The 16980-nt window shown below is 31.0% G+C and overlaps 1 protein-coding gene across 1 annotated transcript; it reads right to left on the reverse strand.

Moving 5' to 3' along the window:
• Positions 1-6089: 6089 nt before the first annotated feature.
• On the reverse strand, positions 6090-15330 carry LOC114287798 (plasma membrane ATPase). Its single transcript, XM_028231240.2, has 15 exons — positions 15080-15330; positions 12903-13022; positions 12714-12812; positions 12470-12607; positions 12040-12354; positions 11269-11595; positions 10962-11081; positions 9456-9578; positions 9260-9364; positions 8858-9167; positions 7587-8101; positions 7305-7478; positions 7019-7201; positions 6750-6931; positions 6090-6614 (listed from the first exon to the last, which is right to left on the reverse strand). Exons 1-15 carry the CDS (start codon positions 15131-15133, stop codon positions 6518-6520), a joined length of 2862 nt encoding a protein of 953 aa, XP_028087041.1. The 5' UTR covers positions 15134-15330; the 3' UTR covers positions 6090-6517.
• Between the last annotated feature and the right edge of the window lie 1650 nt (positions 15331-16980).

Genomic DNA, 16980 nt, shown 5'->3' on the forward strand with positions numbered 1-16980 from the left:
AGAGAGAACTCAACAATGCCTATTGGGAAATTTTATGTGTACCATATGCACTCTTAGTTATAACATTGGTGATATTTGGTTATGACATATTGTTTCGTTAGTTATGACTTAATGCAATATTGATTATGACATTATTTTAATTATAATCCAAGAGTTCTTTGTTATAATTTGTGTTATTTGGTTATAACTTCTTTTTTTTTTTTTATAGTTAGAACTCCCATAATCTATACTATATATTAAGCAAAATGAGGTTTTTAACCCCCAAGGCCTGTGAGAGCTTCAATATGCCAATCCTAATTTTCTAATTTTTTATTTTTTAAAAAAAAAAATTAGCCTCAGGATTTATTAACTTCTCTCAACCTATAAGACTTTTTGACTTCTCTCATAATTACTGCAGTACCTTTTCCAAAACAAATAATTTGTATATTAAAAAAAATTTAAACAAATATAAATATCTATATCTATATCTATCTATTTATTTATATCTATCTCTAATCCACAAGTTTTGCGGGAGTTCCAATATCTGAACCTTAATTTTTTAATTTTTTTGATTTTTTTTGAAAAAAAAAACTTAGCACTTATTAAATTCTTCCAAGTCTTTTTAACTTCTCCAATACACACTCTTTTTAACTTTTCAGATACCTATTGCAAACAGTGAGTCTCTTTTTTGTTTTCTCCTTCTTGACTTCTCACTTCTACACTTTCAACTTCAGTGATCACGTAGGCAAACAGTAAGTCTTCTTTTTGTTTTTTTCCTTCTTGACTTTTCCTTTTGTTTACTGTTTTAATATTGTCGTTAGATAGCGCATAAAAATATTTGTGATTTGTCTAGCGAATAAAAAATTATAATTTGATTTTTTAATATGATTGAAGTTAAATAAATATAAACCCTTACAAAGAGAAAAATGTGATTATAATTAGTTGAATGATTCTTTTTTTTAATGTGATTGTAGTTAGTTTAATAGTTTTTTTTTATCATTTATTTATTTTGTTATGTGAAAAATGTGATGTGATTGTAGTTTGTTCAATGGCTCTTTTTTTTAATATGATTGTTGTAGTTAGTTCAACGGTTTTTTTTTTTTAATGTTATTTAATCTTTTTATTTACTATTTTAATTTTATTTTTAATATGATTGAAGTTAGATAATATAAACCCTCACAAAGAGAAAAATATGATTATAATTAGTTGAATGATCCTTTTTTTTAATGTGATTGTAATTAGTTTAATAGTTCTTTTTTGTCATTTATTTGTTTTGTTATGGGAAAAATGTGATGTGATTGTAGTTTGTTCAATGGCTCTTTTTTTTAATATGATTGTTGTAGTTAGTTCAATGATTTTTTTTTAATCTTATTTAATCTTTTTATTTACTATTTTAATTTTATTTTTAATATGATTGAAATTAGATAAACATAAACGCTCACAAAGAAAAAAATGTGATTGTAGTTAGTTCAATGGTTCTTTTTTTTTAATGTGATTGTAGTTGGTCAATGGTTCTTTTTTTCATTTATTTATTTATTTTATTATGGAAAAAATGTGATGTGATTGTAGTTTATTCAATGGTTCTTTGTTTTTATGTGATTTATTTTATTTACTGTTTTAATGATTTTTCTTTTCAATTATTTATGAAAAAAATATGATTGTAGTTAGATAGCATAAAAATATTTGTGAGTTGATTTATTTATTTTTTATTTGATTTTTAAAGTACCAATTATTGATAATGACTAGATTGTTTTTTGAAAAACAAAATTGTAATTGATTTTTTTAACTCACTGTGTTTTTTGAAAAAAAAATTATTGTGTTTTTTTAACTATCAATTCACTTAATTTGTGATTTGATTTTTAACTCACTGTGTTTATTGAAAAACAAAATGGATTGCACTCATTAGGGTCACATAATGTACCAATTATTGATGATGATTAGATTGTATTTTGACCCCAAAAAAAGTTGTAATTGATCTTTTTAATTCACTATGTTTTTTGAAAAATAAATTATTGTGTTTTTTAATTATCAATTGACTTGTGATTGATTTTTTTAATTATTGATGATGATTAGATAGCATTAAAAAAATTGTGATTTGTATGATTGAAGTTATCTCCTTTTGTTTATAATTTTATTTTTTAATATGATTGAAGTTAGATAAACATAAACACTCAAAAAAAGAAAAATATGATTGTAGTTTATTCAATAATTCTAAATAATCTTTTTTATTTACTATTTTAATGGTTATTTTTTTCAATTATTTTTTTTATCATGAGAAAAATGTCATTGTAGTTAGATAGCATTAAAAAAATTGTAATTTGTATGATTGAAGTTATCTCCTTTTGTTTATAATTTGATTTTTTAATATGATTGAAGTTAACTCACAAAAAAAATTGTAATTGTAGTTTGTTCAACGACTCTAAATAATATTTTTATTTACTATTTTAATGGTTCTTTTTTTCAATTATTTTTTTTTATTATGAGAAAAATATGATTGTAGTTAGATAGTATTAAAAAAAATTGTGATTTGTATGATTGAAGTTATCTCCTTTTGTTTATAATTTGATTTTTTTAATATGATTGAAGTTAGATAAACATAAACACTCACAAAAAGAAAAATGTGATTGTAGTTTGTTCAATGCTTCTAAATAATCTTTTTATTTACTATAACATATTTCTGTGTCTTTACCAAATTTGAAATACTCTACGAATTATATTATTTTTCCTAATCTCAACTTCTTCTTTTTTTAATTGTAAAAACAGTTTCACATTGGTAAGACTAACTCTATGGGATGTGTTTGCAACAACTGATGGCATGCAACTATATTGTACTCTAGAGAATGATAATATTTTGTTTGCCACTGAATTAACAGTTGAAGATTATCATGGTAGGATTACTTTTTATTCACTTTTATAATATCTACATGCATATACAAATATTGATATTAATAAATTATATTTTCTCAACTTCTAGGTCCATGTCTCGCTACATGCAAATACAGCAAGTTATATATTAATCATTCATTCCGTTATACAAATCATATTCGAGTGTAGTATGTTATGATTGTATAATATCAATCAATTATATATGACAATATAATTCTCACAATTATATATATATATATATATATATTGACATGTTTATCTAAGCTTGCTATGAATCTTATATCACAAAAGTTGGTATCTTAGAATCGAAAAAATGGATTCTCAATTTCATAGTCATTGAAAATATCAAATGCCAAAAGAATTCGAATACGTGATTTTGCACTCATGCCAAAGGTAAGAATTGTTATCGAGAGATATAATGAAAATTAATGAAAATTAAATGATATGTATATAATTTGTTTATAGAGAGATTAATTTATGTTTTTTCAAATATTTTGTAGGTTTCATATTTTCGAATACTTGGGTACATCGAACAAATTGATGTTGACAACCTTTGGATTGATTTGTGCAAAAGTTGAATATCATTATGGTCACATTGTTTGTCGTCACTGCCTACATGATGATATTCACCTTGCTTAGTTTCCAGTTTTTCAAAACACTTTTCAAAAAATTCTACTTTCTTATTTTCCGTATTTTTTTGTTTTTACTGAATTTTTTTAATATTTTAAGCAATTTTTTTACTTTTTAGACACACCTAACATAAATACACCTAAAAAGTAAAAAAAATATAAAAAAAATCTTTTAAAAATTCACTAAATACCAAAAATACAAAAAAAAATACAAGAATTCAGTACATTTTTTGTATTTTTATGTATTTATTAATTTTTTAAAATATTTTTTCACAAATTTTTTACTTTTTAGATACATCTAAGTAAGGTGCATCTAAAAAAGTAAAAAAAAAATGTTTAAAATTTAAAAAATATTCACTAAAAACAAAAAATCACAAATACCAAAAAAGTCAATTTTCAAAAAACTTAATCCAGAAAACTCAAACCAAACACAGTGATTAATATTATAACAAGGCAATTTTCTTTAGGTAAATAATTACTATGTACAATAATAATTCAAACTTAACGAGTGTTTTAATTTTTTATTAGGTACAATATTTCCTTTTAACAAGTGTCCTTTTTTTTTTTTTGGTTGATAAGATACAATGTTAATCTTGTGGTCAAAGACAGTACTGATTTAATAAATCTCATTGTTCAAGAAAAACGGGCAGAGTTTATTTTGCGATGTCAATCATCATATTTGAAGAATATGAGATCAAAGGTAGGAAATTATAAAATTTATTATAAATAACTTATTCTTACTTTTTCAAACACAAAGTCATAATTCCAAAATTTTATAGGATAATGGCGTTAGAATGATTAAAGATTACATTGTGTCATGCCAAGACCGTGCTTATGCATTTATCATACATGTACCAACAATGCCACGTCAACTAGATTGTACACCGTGTTTAACCTTTGTTTTAAATATAGATTGGTCTGAAGAATGTCTATACCTTTCAGAAAGTAAAAAAAAAATGTAAGTATAACATTTTTACTTTATAATATTTTATAAATACATAATATATGTGTTGTCCATTAATTATAATACTAACTATCATGTTGACAATGCAGGAATGCTGGTGGAAGGCCCACAACAATTAGGATTTTAGTTATTTTTTATTTTACTTATTCAGTGAATTTCGAACAAATATAATAAATTCTTATTTTTATTACTTTAATTATGCAATGTCAATATTTTCTTTTAAAATTACATATATTTTATGCTAACAATTTAAAAATATGTTTGACATAACTATGAATGATTTTTTTTTTCTTAAATTTAATCTCGTGCATAGCACGGGTGATATGCTAGTATTAAGTTTTGCCAATTGTGATATTGAAATTCACATATGACATAACTTGCATATATAATATATGCATATCATAGCATTACCCATGCATGTTATACCTAGGGGTCAACTTGGGCGGGCTCAACCTGAGCGACCCGAACTTAGCTCGAATTTTTTTAAGGCTTGGACAAGATATTTTTGAATTCGGTACGGACTTGGGCAAAAATTCAAAAGCCCGAATTAAATTTGGACGGGCTTGGGAAAAGATGTCAAACAACCCGAGCAACCCGAAACCCGAATTATACATATATAGATATATAAAAATATTAAATATACATATAAATTATTAGTCATTACATGATATTAAAGTAATTTATATTATTAAATCATATTCAATATATATTATTATATATACGAATAACGTAAAATCTTACTTTTTTTTTATTTTCACTCATAAATTGTAATGACTACTATAGCGGCATCTCTCTCACATTATATAAATTATTTGTGCTTGATGGTATTAATGATTTTCTATATAAAAAATGTAAGTAGAGTCAAATTTTAATAATTTAATAATGTAGCTGAAAAAAAAAAAATCATTTACAATTCGAACAATTCGGGTTTAACTCAAGTCTGGCTTGGACAGGCAACCTCGGGTTATAATTCAGACCTGGGTAAGTCTCAACACAACTTAAGGTGGGTTTAGACAACCTTCCAACCCGCCCGAAACCGCTTGAATTGCACCCTCAGTTATACCCACTAACTCCTAATTCATGTATCATGTGGCTTAGTGGCATGGAATGACACTTGGGTGCTTGCAAAGAAGAGGCTGGGGATTCAACTCCTCTCAACAACTAACCTAATAAATAACAATTAATATTTGCTGATAAAACAGAAGTCTCAACATTATTTATTCAAGAAAATATGAGTTCTTGAAAATGAATTTAAAATTAGCTTGTCTAAATAACGAATCAATCTCGAATTACATTTTAGTAGGCCATAAACAAGTCATATACTAATAACTTGGGTTATTTTACAGTATTATCCATGCATTACGAAACCTTTTGAAAAATCCAATTCCGTCCCTAAAATTTAAACAAAAAAAAAAAAAAATCGCATTGCAAATAACCCACATCAATTAACAAATATTAACAATACAGTTGACAGTGTACACAAATGACAAAATACAGCCCAAGAAGACAAACCAGCAAGCTCTACAGAAACCATTTTAATAGACCCCCACACTTCTCAAATCAGAGACACTAACAACAACAAAAATGCTGAAATGGCTTTGCCATTGGTGTAACATTATTCAAATCAGATATGCTATGGGGACAAGAAATGCTAAACTAACATTAAAATCGATGATTATTTAAGGGCATGCGCACACACAAAATATTCAATTTTTAATCTACAAAAAAAAGGGGATTCAGTAGGCTAAACAAAAATGTCAAGTGTTGCCATACAGATTGTGGTAACTTCTCATATACTATGAGAAGGAACAATATATTCTATCACCTATACTTCCCAACCTTGGATTGTCTATATATATAACCAATCTCAAACAGTTGGATTATTCCCAGCCCTTTCTTCTTCATCATCATCATCATCATCATCTGCAAAATCAAAATTTGAAAAATAGAAATAGAAAGAAAAAAAATAAAAAATGTAGATGCCTATTCTAACTCTCTTCCTTCTCTCTCTTCCAACTTTGCCAGACCCCAACAGATTCATTTCCATCGCTTTGCACTTTTAAACCGTGTAGTGCTGCTGAATGGTCTCAATGTCAAGACCCTTGAGCTTCACCACAGATTCAACGTGTCCTTTAAGCGTGTGAAGCTCCCTTAACCTGCAAAATAATTAGAAAAAATATGTACAAAATTAAAATTTATATGATAACAGAGAATAATTAGAAAAAATATGTACAAAATTAAAATTTATATGACAACGAGGATAAATCTTCTCATGATGTGATTATTATTACCTAGCGACTTCAGCGCGTCTCATGGCCTGTTCAGCAATTTCAGATAACTCGCGGTAGCTGTTCTTGTCATTGAAGAGCTCCGATGTCCTTGGAGGTTGGAGACCGTGCAATGTACGTTGAGCCAAAGCCCACTGGGCCTCCCTCTCTCCTCGGCCATAGTCCTTTTTCGTTGTGAAAGCAGTCTGGATAATTCAAGAGAAGTTGAGAGATCAACCAAGCATGGAAAAAAAATTCTGGACAAGCAATAGCAAACTATTGCATAAATATACCTTATTCTGTAGCATATTATCCCAGGCCCTACCGCTCAATGCAAATCGAATCAAGAACTTGAAAAGATCGAGTGGAAAGTAGAAGACAATACTGAAAAGCCAAATAACTCCGGCCCATCCCCAACCGATACCTTTGATCCTCGCAAAGGGCCAATCGGCATATACAGCAATCAATGTAGCAATCTTAAGCAAACAAGCAAAATTTATCAAAAAATTTGCAGCCAAACTAAAATGTAAAAGAAAATAATGATATATCAGCGGTTGAATTATGATTTATGCAACTCACCAGCTGTGCGATTAGGAATGCAGTAAGAAGCAGAAGACCAGGACGTTCAACAAAGGACCAGCTCCTGGACCGGGTTACAAAGATAAGAGCCTGACTAACAATGCTTACTTGAAGGTATACAGCTGCAGTAACCTCATCAGGGTTGTTCCTAATCGATCTTACCCCAAAATTTTCCTGCCAAATAAGTACAAATAGATTTTACGCTTATCAAGGAAAAAAAAATTCTGAAAATCCAGTAACAGACTTGAAGCCATATCAAGTTTATTGATAGAATTTTCTTACAGAGAAGAAGTCAGACTCGTGAATAGCCCAGAAGAAAATAACAGTCATGACGGCAAGATAAGTGCCAAGAACCACTCCAGTGGCGAAAATTTCCTTGAGCTTCCACGAGTCGGGTAGGGGAGATGGCTTGACCTTGTCTTTCGAAATGGTCATGATGGTTCCATCATTGAGAATGGCAATGACAAGAACCATGAAAGGCGAGAAGTCAAATTTCCAGATAAGAGCAATAAGCATGAAGCCCAAAACGATTCGGATTGTGATAGAAACAGCATAGATGGTGTAGTTTTTCATCCTCTGGAAAATGGCTCTGCTTGTCAAGACGGCACTCACAATCACACTTAGTCCGGGCTCTGTCAGGACAATGTCAGATGCACTCCGGGCTGCATCGGTTGCATCAGCCACTGCAATACCAATGTCTGCCTTCTTTAAAGCTGGAGCATCATTTACACCATCTCCTGTCATCCCACAGATGTGCTTCCTCTCCTGTAACTTCTTCACAATCTCATACTTGTGCTCTGCATCATTCACCCACTAGTGTTGATTGTTTTTCTCAAACACAGCAAATAGTTTACAATTAGTCCAACTAAAACAATAATGATTACATTATTCTTCTTCCTATTGGGATAGTGAAATCCGAGATGATTTCTTTCTCCCAGTCAGGGGCAAAGCTAGGGGGTGCCATGGCCCCCCATGATTTTTGAAAAGCATGTATATAGGATTTGCTCTCATTCATTAATTTATAATCAATAACATTTACCCTTGGGCCCTCTGACTTTGGAAAAAAAATTATATGGTATAGTGCAAAGACTTTACAACTGGCTTTAATATAATAACTTTCCTACATTATAACTTGGAGACATTTCACTGTTCAAGCTTTAATATATACAGTTTTTAAGAAAAGTTTTAATCTAGAGACATATTACCATGAATGTACACTTGATATGAATTCATAAAATAACTTTCTGGTTGTTTTTTCTCTATCATATTCATAATTTAATATACATGCTATATTTATTTATATTTACTAATTATACTTTTGTATGAAACGTTTTTTATTAAATTGTTCTTGGCGCCCCTTAAAATAAAATCCTGGCTTTGCGTTTGCTCCCAGTCAAGTTCATTTACATTTTCCAGAATTATTTACAGATTTTACCTATCAATTTCAATGTTTAAATCTCTCTGTAATAAATAATTTCTCAAAATGCAAAATTGTTATTGTGGCTTGTCCCAACAGCCTACACAAATAAGATAGGAGAATGTAGTCCACGTACCAGGGAAGACACCAGCAAAGCCATCGGCTTTCTCAATTAGCTCTTCGACAGGGATATCAGCAATGGTCTCATCTTTGCTCTGACCGAGGAGGGTGGAAGAGGGATACATGTTGGTCCCCATGCCAAGCCTGCGACCAGTCTCCTTGCCAATGGCTAGCTGATCACCAGTGATCATCTTAACATTGACACCAAGGTGAAGGGCACGTCTAATGGTCTCTGCACTATCATGCCTTGGAGGATCAAAAAGAGGCAAGAGACCCACAAACACCCATGGCCCTCCTGGACTGTCCTTGTTCTTCTCTGGTACTGCCTGTAAGCAAAACCAATACCACCAGTTATTATAATATGCACTTGACTTCATTCATTAAACACCTACTCAATGACAAAAGAATACAAACTCACCTGTTGAGCAACTGCAAGGGAGCGAAGACCACGATCAGCAAATTTATCAATGATGTCATGAGCTTTCTTGCTCACATCGTCCTTAAGTTTACAGAGCTCGATAATCTGGTAGAAATAAACAGGTATATAAATATATTGAAACTGGAGTGACAACAAATCAAAGGCTATATCCGTGTTTTCTGGATGACACCCTTGCCTGTTCTGGTGCACCTTTGCTAACTCGGTGCCAATTTCCATTGGAGTCAATGTATGTTATGGCTGTTCGCTTTTCCACTGGGTTAAAGGGCAGGAAATGCACTTCTGTGATTCCTGCTCTAGCCTGAAGAGCACAAGTGAGAGATTAATTACTGCTTACCCAAGTGGACACATTCAAGTAAATTGTATCAACAAATGGACTGGAAAACTTCTTATCAAAACTAGCAGTGTTTTAAAACATGATCGAATGCTGTAGCAGGCTATTCTTTCCCTCTTTCTTTTCATTTTTCTTTGATCAAGTTAACATTGATTGAATTGATGATCGTAAAAGTTCAAAGTAAAGGAGCTTCAGATATGACTTTCCTACATGGGATTGAGAGCCAAAAACTGATATAACATTCTCTGTTTCTTTTGATTCTCTCTTATTATTTCATCCACACTAAAGAAGATGCAAAATTAAGGTGCCCTTCAGCCAAGGAGCAGAATGAACTCTGCAATCCATGTTAGGTTTTTAAAGGTTCATTTGGTTGAGACTCTTCAAGCTTGATCTGAGCACAACCAACAAGACTAAGGCTTCTATTCTATTTAGTCAAAGCTCAGGACTATTAGCGTGGCTGCTTGTCACATCCCTACTGAATTCTCCAAATATATACAGATGGAAGCCTAGAAGAATGGGAGCCAATGGAAGAATCTAGAACTTCCTAGCAAACTCTAGCACATATGAGACCATGGAGAATTCTAGAAGGCCCTAGGGAATTCAAGAACATACCACATATGACTAAACTTGTAGATATTTGTATAGATATTTCTAGAAGGCATTCTAGAATGATCTTGTGGCTTGTAAGAAGGCTTCCATGGGAAGCTTCTACACACCACTTTCTTGTGTATTCTAGAATGCTCCAAAGGAACCTATAAATAAGAGAGGGGCTCATTTGCTCCAATCCATCCAAGAGTTGTACAAGCTTTCTCAAAGTGAAAACAAAGGCATTCTCTCAAACTCTCTTTATCTTCTTACTAGTCTTTTTGCAAGCTTGTGAGTTAGGCTGACTTAGTATCATCAAGTAAGGCTTGTGATTGTCTAAGTGCCGCACAGAGTGTTTGGAAATAACCAAGGCCATGACATGCTGCTCTTATTCACCAACCAATTCAAATGACACACTTGAGTTAAAAATCATTAATTCTACTTTTTTTCAAATTGAAGTTATGAAACGAAAGATGTGCCTTGTCTAATCATTAATTCTACTTTTTTCAAATTCAATTTAATTTATGAAATGAAACATGGGCCTTATCTAATCAGTTCATCATACCTTACTAGATCTACCCTACAAGTCAAAAGGAGTAACCACAGTAGAAAAACACAAACTCAAACAGCTCAGGAGCCTAATGAGCTGAGCTCGAGCTTCTGAAAGTAGCTCTTTCAATTAAGTTATTAGCTCAACTGAAACATGTTTGTTTGGCACTTAGTAAACTTTCCTTAATATATGATACAACTCTTTGCTGACATTACCTCCTTGGGATCAGCCAACATTCCAACAATACAAGCATCAATAGCATCCTGATTCTCCACCCTAGAAGCCCTTGCCCCTAGCAAAATTACCATATCTTTCTCCACATCCCTTGTAAATACCTGCATATGAAGGCATTACTTCTTTGATTAGTGAATCGACAGAATTCAAGTGTTACCCAAACATTTTAAAAACTTTTCTTTACTATTTTCATTGTTGCGTACTTTTACATTCACCATTAGATATCCTGAAACTTCATCTTAGATTAATCATAGCGTATTCTTCACCAAATAATAGTTAATTACCTACCTCAATCAGGTTTTTGTCAACTGTAAGCTTGTTAAGGGTGAGAGTCCCAGTCTTGTCACTACAAAGGACATCCATCCCAGCCATCTCTTCAATAGCTGTCATCCTCTTGGTGATGGCTCCTTGCTGTGACAGACGGTGGGATCCAATAGCCATGGTCACAGACAATACAGTAGGCATGGCAATCGGAATGCCTCCAATGAGAAGAACCAGTAGATTATCAATCCCATCCCTGTACTTGCGGTGTTGAATTGGGTACATCACCACTATCTCTATTATGATCCCCACCGCAATGGAGCATATACAGAAGTTACCAATGGCTGTCAATACCTAATCATACCATCACCCATCCAATGAAGTAAGAGAAAACAGCAAGAAGCAGAAATTAGAAATGATAATAATTCCTTTTCTTTTTGTAGGCAAACTACTACAATTTGACATTTGTACCATTAGCATATACTTTTTGTATGTAACTACAGTGTGACATATTGTCTTAGTTTTCTTATTTCAAATTATGCAATTCTACTTTACTGTTGCCAAGCATGTCTGAACAAGTTTAATTTCATATCATTCAATAATCTATTTCAAACTCATATTTTCAAATATATCAAGTGATGTCACAATGATGACATCTTCTTCTTCCTAAAGAATATGAATTTCTTTTTTCCAGCCCAAGTTCATTCTTGAGTTTTTCGAACTTAATTACAAATTGATTTCCATTTAGATCCAAAATGTTAAAACCACCTTGCAAACTGTCACAAGTTACTATAATACCTTTTGGAAGTGGCCTACTTGGTTGGTACTGTCGACAAGGTGAGCTGCTTTGCCAAAGAAGGTGTGCACTCCAGTGGCAATCACAACAGCCTCAAGCTCACCTTGTTTACAGGTGGAACCTGAGAATACTTCATCACCTGTGTTCTTCGTTACTGGCAAGGACTCCCCAGTGAGGGCAGATTGATCAATTTTGAGAGGGTCTCCTTCCAAGAGACGTGCATCTGCTGGGACGATATCTCCCAACTTAATGCTAACTATGTCACCCGGTACCAGGATAGCAGCGTCCTGCTCGCCCCATTTTCCATCTCTCAAGACCTAAACCATTAAACATAAACACAGAACTAATGTCGTTGTGTATCCAGTACTTTTAATTTATTTGACATATTTCATGGGTCAGTTTTGCTATAGTCTTGTTATCTTGTAAAAGTACCTTTGTCTTGGGAGCAAGACCAGCCATTAGTGCTGACGCAGCATTGCCTGCATTGTTTTCTTCTATAAAGCTGATGGTAGAGTTGATGATAAGCAATGACACGATACCAACAAAATCTTGCCAATCTGGAGGCTTCCCCTGCATTTATTTATTGATGAAAACCAGAACTTGAGAGAGAGAGAGAGAGAGAGAGAGAGAGAGAGTGAGAGAGAGAGAGAGGTGACTGGGTGAGACAGAGCATTACCCCTCCATTTGCCAAGACAATGGCCATTATAGCAGCGCACTCCATAACCCATGACAAAGGATTCCACATGAAACCCAAAAATTTTAGAAGCTTACTTTCCTGTTTCAATATTGTTTGAAAAAATCAGTTTTTCAGGAGTACTAAAAATAAAGCAGCAGAATGGGAGCACTTAGCCAAATAAAACTTTGCCTTCTTCTCCTCAAGCTTATTTGGGCCAAAGATTTCGAGCCTGTGCTGCCCTTCCTCACTTGTCAATCCTTCCTTTGTACATTTCAATTGTTCGAATACTTCCTCAACTGGTATACGCTCCTGTGCATACATAATTGGATTGAGCAGGTACTTTTTATCATCATGATTTCTCATTAAATATATTACTTCTTAACATAATAAGCATTTGGATTAATTTAAAACAAATCTTCTGATTAAACTGATGCATATAGTTTTGTTGCATGCCCCTTCAGGAAAACTCAAACTGCATGAGTTATATATATACTATAAATGGTATCAAACTAATTATACTTGATCCACAGTAATTTTTAATTTATAAATTAGCTGAAGTTTATTATTCCAATTTCATAGACATGTAAAAAACTGATAATTTTTATATTTTCTGGTCTTTAGTGAACATTTTTTAGATTTTTTCATAAATATTTTTGTTTGTTGTTTGGTTTTTAATTTTTTTTTTTTTTTTCTAACAAACTAAAAATTAATTTAGTGATAAAATGGGAAAAAATAAGAAAGTCCAAATTGAAAGTGATATTAGGTGATAAAGCAATATGAGGTGACACTTCAAAGGGGTAAAATGTAATTTATCCAATTGATGAAAGGGTATTTTAGTGATAAAGATCTAAATTGGAAAAAAAACAAAAAAAAATGGTAAATGAAGGGGTTAGTTGTTACAATTTTAGTTGAAGAGGTAAAATAATACGGATCAATAGTTGAAATTCTTATTGTTTCGGGCTAAATCACCTCATTCAAACGAGGCAAAGCGTCAATTCAAATTATTCATAGAATGCATTTGACACCTTTAAAAGGGGTGTATTATATGCATCCCTAATTACGTAATTTTTTTTTTTTTTTTTTTTTTTGGTTATGACTAATTTTCTTCTTTAATTATGATATTATTTTAGTTATAATAGATGAGATCTTTAGTTATGCCTCAGGTTGTGTTTACTTATGACATTTTTATCCAAACGAAACAAAGCGTCAATTCAAATCATTCATAGAATCCATTTCAGATGGGGGAAATTCTAATATACATACCTTTAAAAGGGGTGTACTATATGCATCCCTAGTTATGGCATTTTTTTCTTTAATTAGGACCAATTTTCTTATTTAATTATGATATTATTTTAGTTATAACAGATGAGATCTTTAGTTATGGCTCAGGTTGTGTTTAGTTATGACATTTTTATTAGTTATGACTCAAAAAATATGAAATTATGTCATTTTCTTCTTTAGTTATAAGGGGTGTTTCCCTTGAAATTAACTACCAACATTATTAAAAAATAGAGGGGAAAAAAGTTTTACTTTTATAACAAAATGAATATTCAATTTTGTCAATTTAAATTCTAAACTTTTTATTTGTTTTCAATCTGAAGCATTTGATTAAATAAAATCAAAAAAAAAAATAGACATTTTATGTATACATTGAGATTAATCACTAAAATAACATTTTTTTTGTACGGTTTTAATTAACACAAATAGACACATAATTTAGATTGAAAAAAAAAAATCAAAAAATTAATATTTAAATTGATAAAATTAAAAATTCAACATTTATTTTATTATAAAGGTTAAACTTTGGGTTTTTTTTTTTTAAATTATTCCAAAACAATAACTAAAAAAGTTCACATCCATGTGAATATGCATTTAAATTAATAGATTATCGAAAACAAAGGATTGAACACTATGTTTGGAAATTAGGAGAGAAAAGAAATGAAATAATTGCTTGAGTTATAAGAGAAAAGAAAAAAAAAATATCTCATTCTTATTTGGATAGATTTTATAAGAGAAAAGAAAAGAAACTGTTTTATATTATATTACTAAAATAATTTTTTTATATTTTGTCAACCATTTTATTTCTTTTATTTTTATGGGATAAAATTAGTATTATGAAAATAAAAGAATTTGTTAGTTTTTTTTTTTTTTTCTCATAATAAATGAAGATTAGAAGAGAAATAAATTTCTCTCCGCCTCTCTCTTTTTCTTATCATTTCTCTCCACTTAAGCGATTCAAATACATCCTTTTCATTGCTTTTCTTTTCTCTCAAAATCACACAATCCAATAGTGGAAGTGTTCACCATGATAATCAACTAAAACAGAAAAAAGATCAAACAGAGAGAAAAGAAACGAAAATTCTTACGAGATCGACGTTCTCATTCTTGATTTCTTCCAAGCTAATTCCTTTATCCGCCATGATTCTTTATATTCTTCACTCTCACTCACACAATAGTTTTCAGATTTTTCAAAAAAAAAAAAAAAAACAGCAACAACAATGCCGAAGAAGAAACGAAAACCTAAAAACACGGACTCAAATCTCCCTCTCTATTCCTCCTTTCTATCTCTCTCTATACACTCCCATAAGTACGTATAGATCTCTCTCTTTCTCTCTCTCTCTCTCTCTCTCTAAGCATTGAGCTCCATAGACTTTCCTTTGTAACGAACTTCGAATCCCACCATATTTATATGAGGATTCAGTGAGTGACCGAAAGAAAACCCCAATGAACGAACGGGCGGGACTGTTGTGGTTCCGTGGCCCAGGTCATTCGGTCAGAGAAGGGATGATAATGTGACTTAGGTTTTGTAGAGTGTGGATGAGAAGTACCAATTGTTTTGTGCCACGTGTTTTGTGGTTTTGAGGTGGCGAGAAATGAGTGGTGGGGTTTGATGGTTTTGGTGGAGTGGGATGTGAGGGGATCCTTGGGAACACTTGGCGGGAATGGCGTGGAAGAAGGGGTGAATTGGTTTGGACTTTGGACTTGGCTATAAACATGTGGTTGATTAACATGTGGTTAATTTAAGTAAAGTTTCCCTTCATTTTGAAGTGTTTTCCTGATTATACGTGGGTTTTTAACATAGATTTGGAAAAAAGTGTTTTTGAACATAATTTTTAGATAAAACAAAAAAAAAAAAAAAACTTTACGATTTGACCTCTTTAACAAATTAAACTTTAAATTTTTAATTTTATCAATTTAAATTTTAAAATTTTTATTTATTTTCGATCTAAATCATTTGTCTATTTTTATTAAGAAAAATAAATGAAAAAATTAATATTTTAATCATTAAACTCAATGAAAAATGGTATTTTAGACATTTTATTTATACTTGTATTGGGTTTAATAATTAAAATATTCTTTTTCTAGCGATTTTACTTATATTGAAAGCAAATTAAAAATTTGAGGTTTAAATTGACAAAATTAAAAATTTATGATTTATCTTGTTACAAGACTCAAATTCCTAAGAATTTTTTTTTTTTGTAATTATCCCTAATTAAAAATTATGTGGATTATGAAAAACATATCTCGAAATTTATTCTGAAATAAATTATATGATATAAATTTAAAATTAATGTCATATAAGCCATATCTAGAATGATTGTGATTCATATATGTGTTTTTGGACTAGCTTTTTGAAATTTTTTCCCTAAATTTATAGTATTGTTGAATTACAATCTATTTTAAGAAATACATGGTTAGAATTTGCATAGGAATTGTTCGCTAACTAACTTTGTCCAAAGATGTAAGAATTAATCTAGCGAATTTGTTTGATGGATTTGAAAATCGAAAATGGATACATGAAAACTAAATATTGAAAATTAGATGTTAAATTTTCTAAGTTAAAAATTTATTTGATAAAATTTTTAAATTTTGAATTAAAACAAATTATTTATATGTATAAGATGAGATTTAAAATTTGTAAATTTTCTTATCCAATTTCTATATCACGGTTGTGAGGAGATGGTGGTGAGAGCAACCACAATTGTGGTTATGGTGCTAATGGCGATGGTGATGAAAGTGAATGAATAATGATTGTGGTAATGGTGAAAAGGGTTGTGTAATGAAGGTAGAAGGGTGGTAGTTCTGATAATGGATGATAATAACAGTGGTGGTATGATGTAGGTCGAAAAGTATCATATTGATGTCACTAAAGTTACATTTTTAGTCTTTCAATATTGTTTATTTAGTAGAGATAATGTGTTTTGTACATTTGTATAGATTTGGCGGGTAACACACAAATTCAATCAAAAAGTGCGCGAAAGCAGAT

This window comes from Camellia sinensis, chromosome 15 (genome assembly GCF_055761805.1).
Source record: "Camellia sinensis isolate YWXY chromosome 15, ASM5576180v1, whole genome shotgun sequence".
Classification (NCBI taxonomy): Eukaryota; Viridiplantae; Streptophyta; class Magnoliopsida; order Ericales; family Theaceae; genus Camellia; species Camellia sinensis.

Coding starts and splice junctions, on each gene's coding strand:
- LOC114287798 (XM_028231240.2), bottom strand. CDS start 15,133: ATGGCGGATAAAGGAATTAGCTTGGAAGAAATCAAGAATGAGAACGTC. Junction 9,579..10,961: donor TGTTGGCTGATCCCAAGGAG/GTAATGTCAGCA, acceptor TGTGCTCTTCAG/GCTAGAGCAGGAATCACAGA. Junction 6,932..7,018: donor ATAATATGCTACAGAATAAG/GTATATTTATGC, acceptor TGAATTATCCAG/ACTGCTTTCACAACGAAAAA.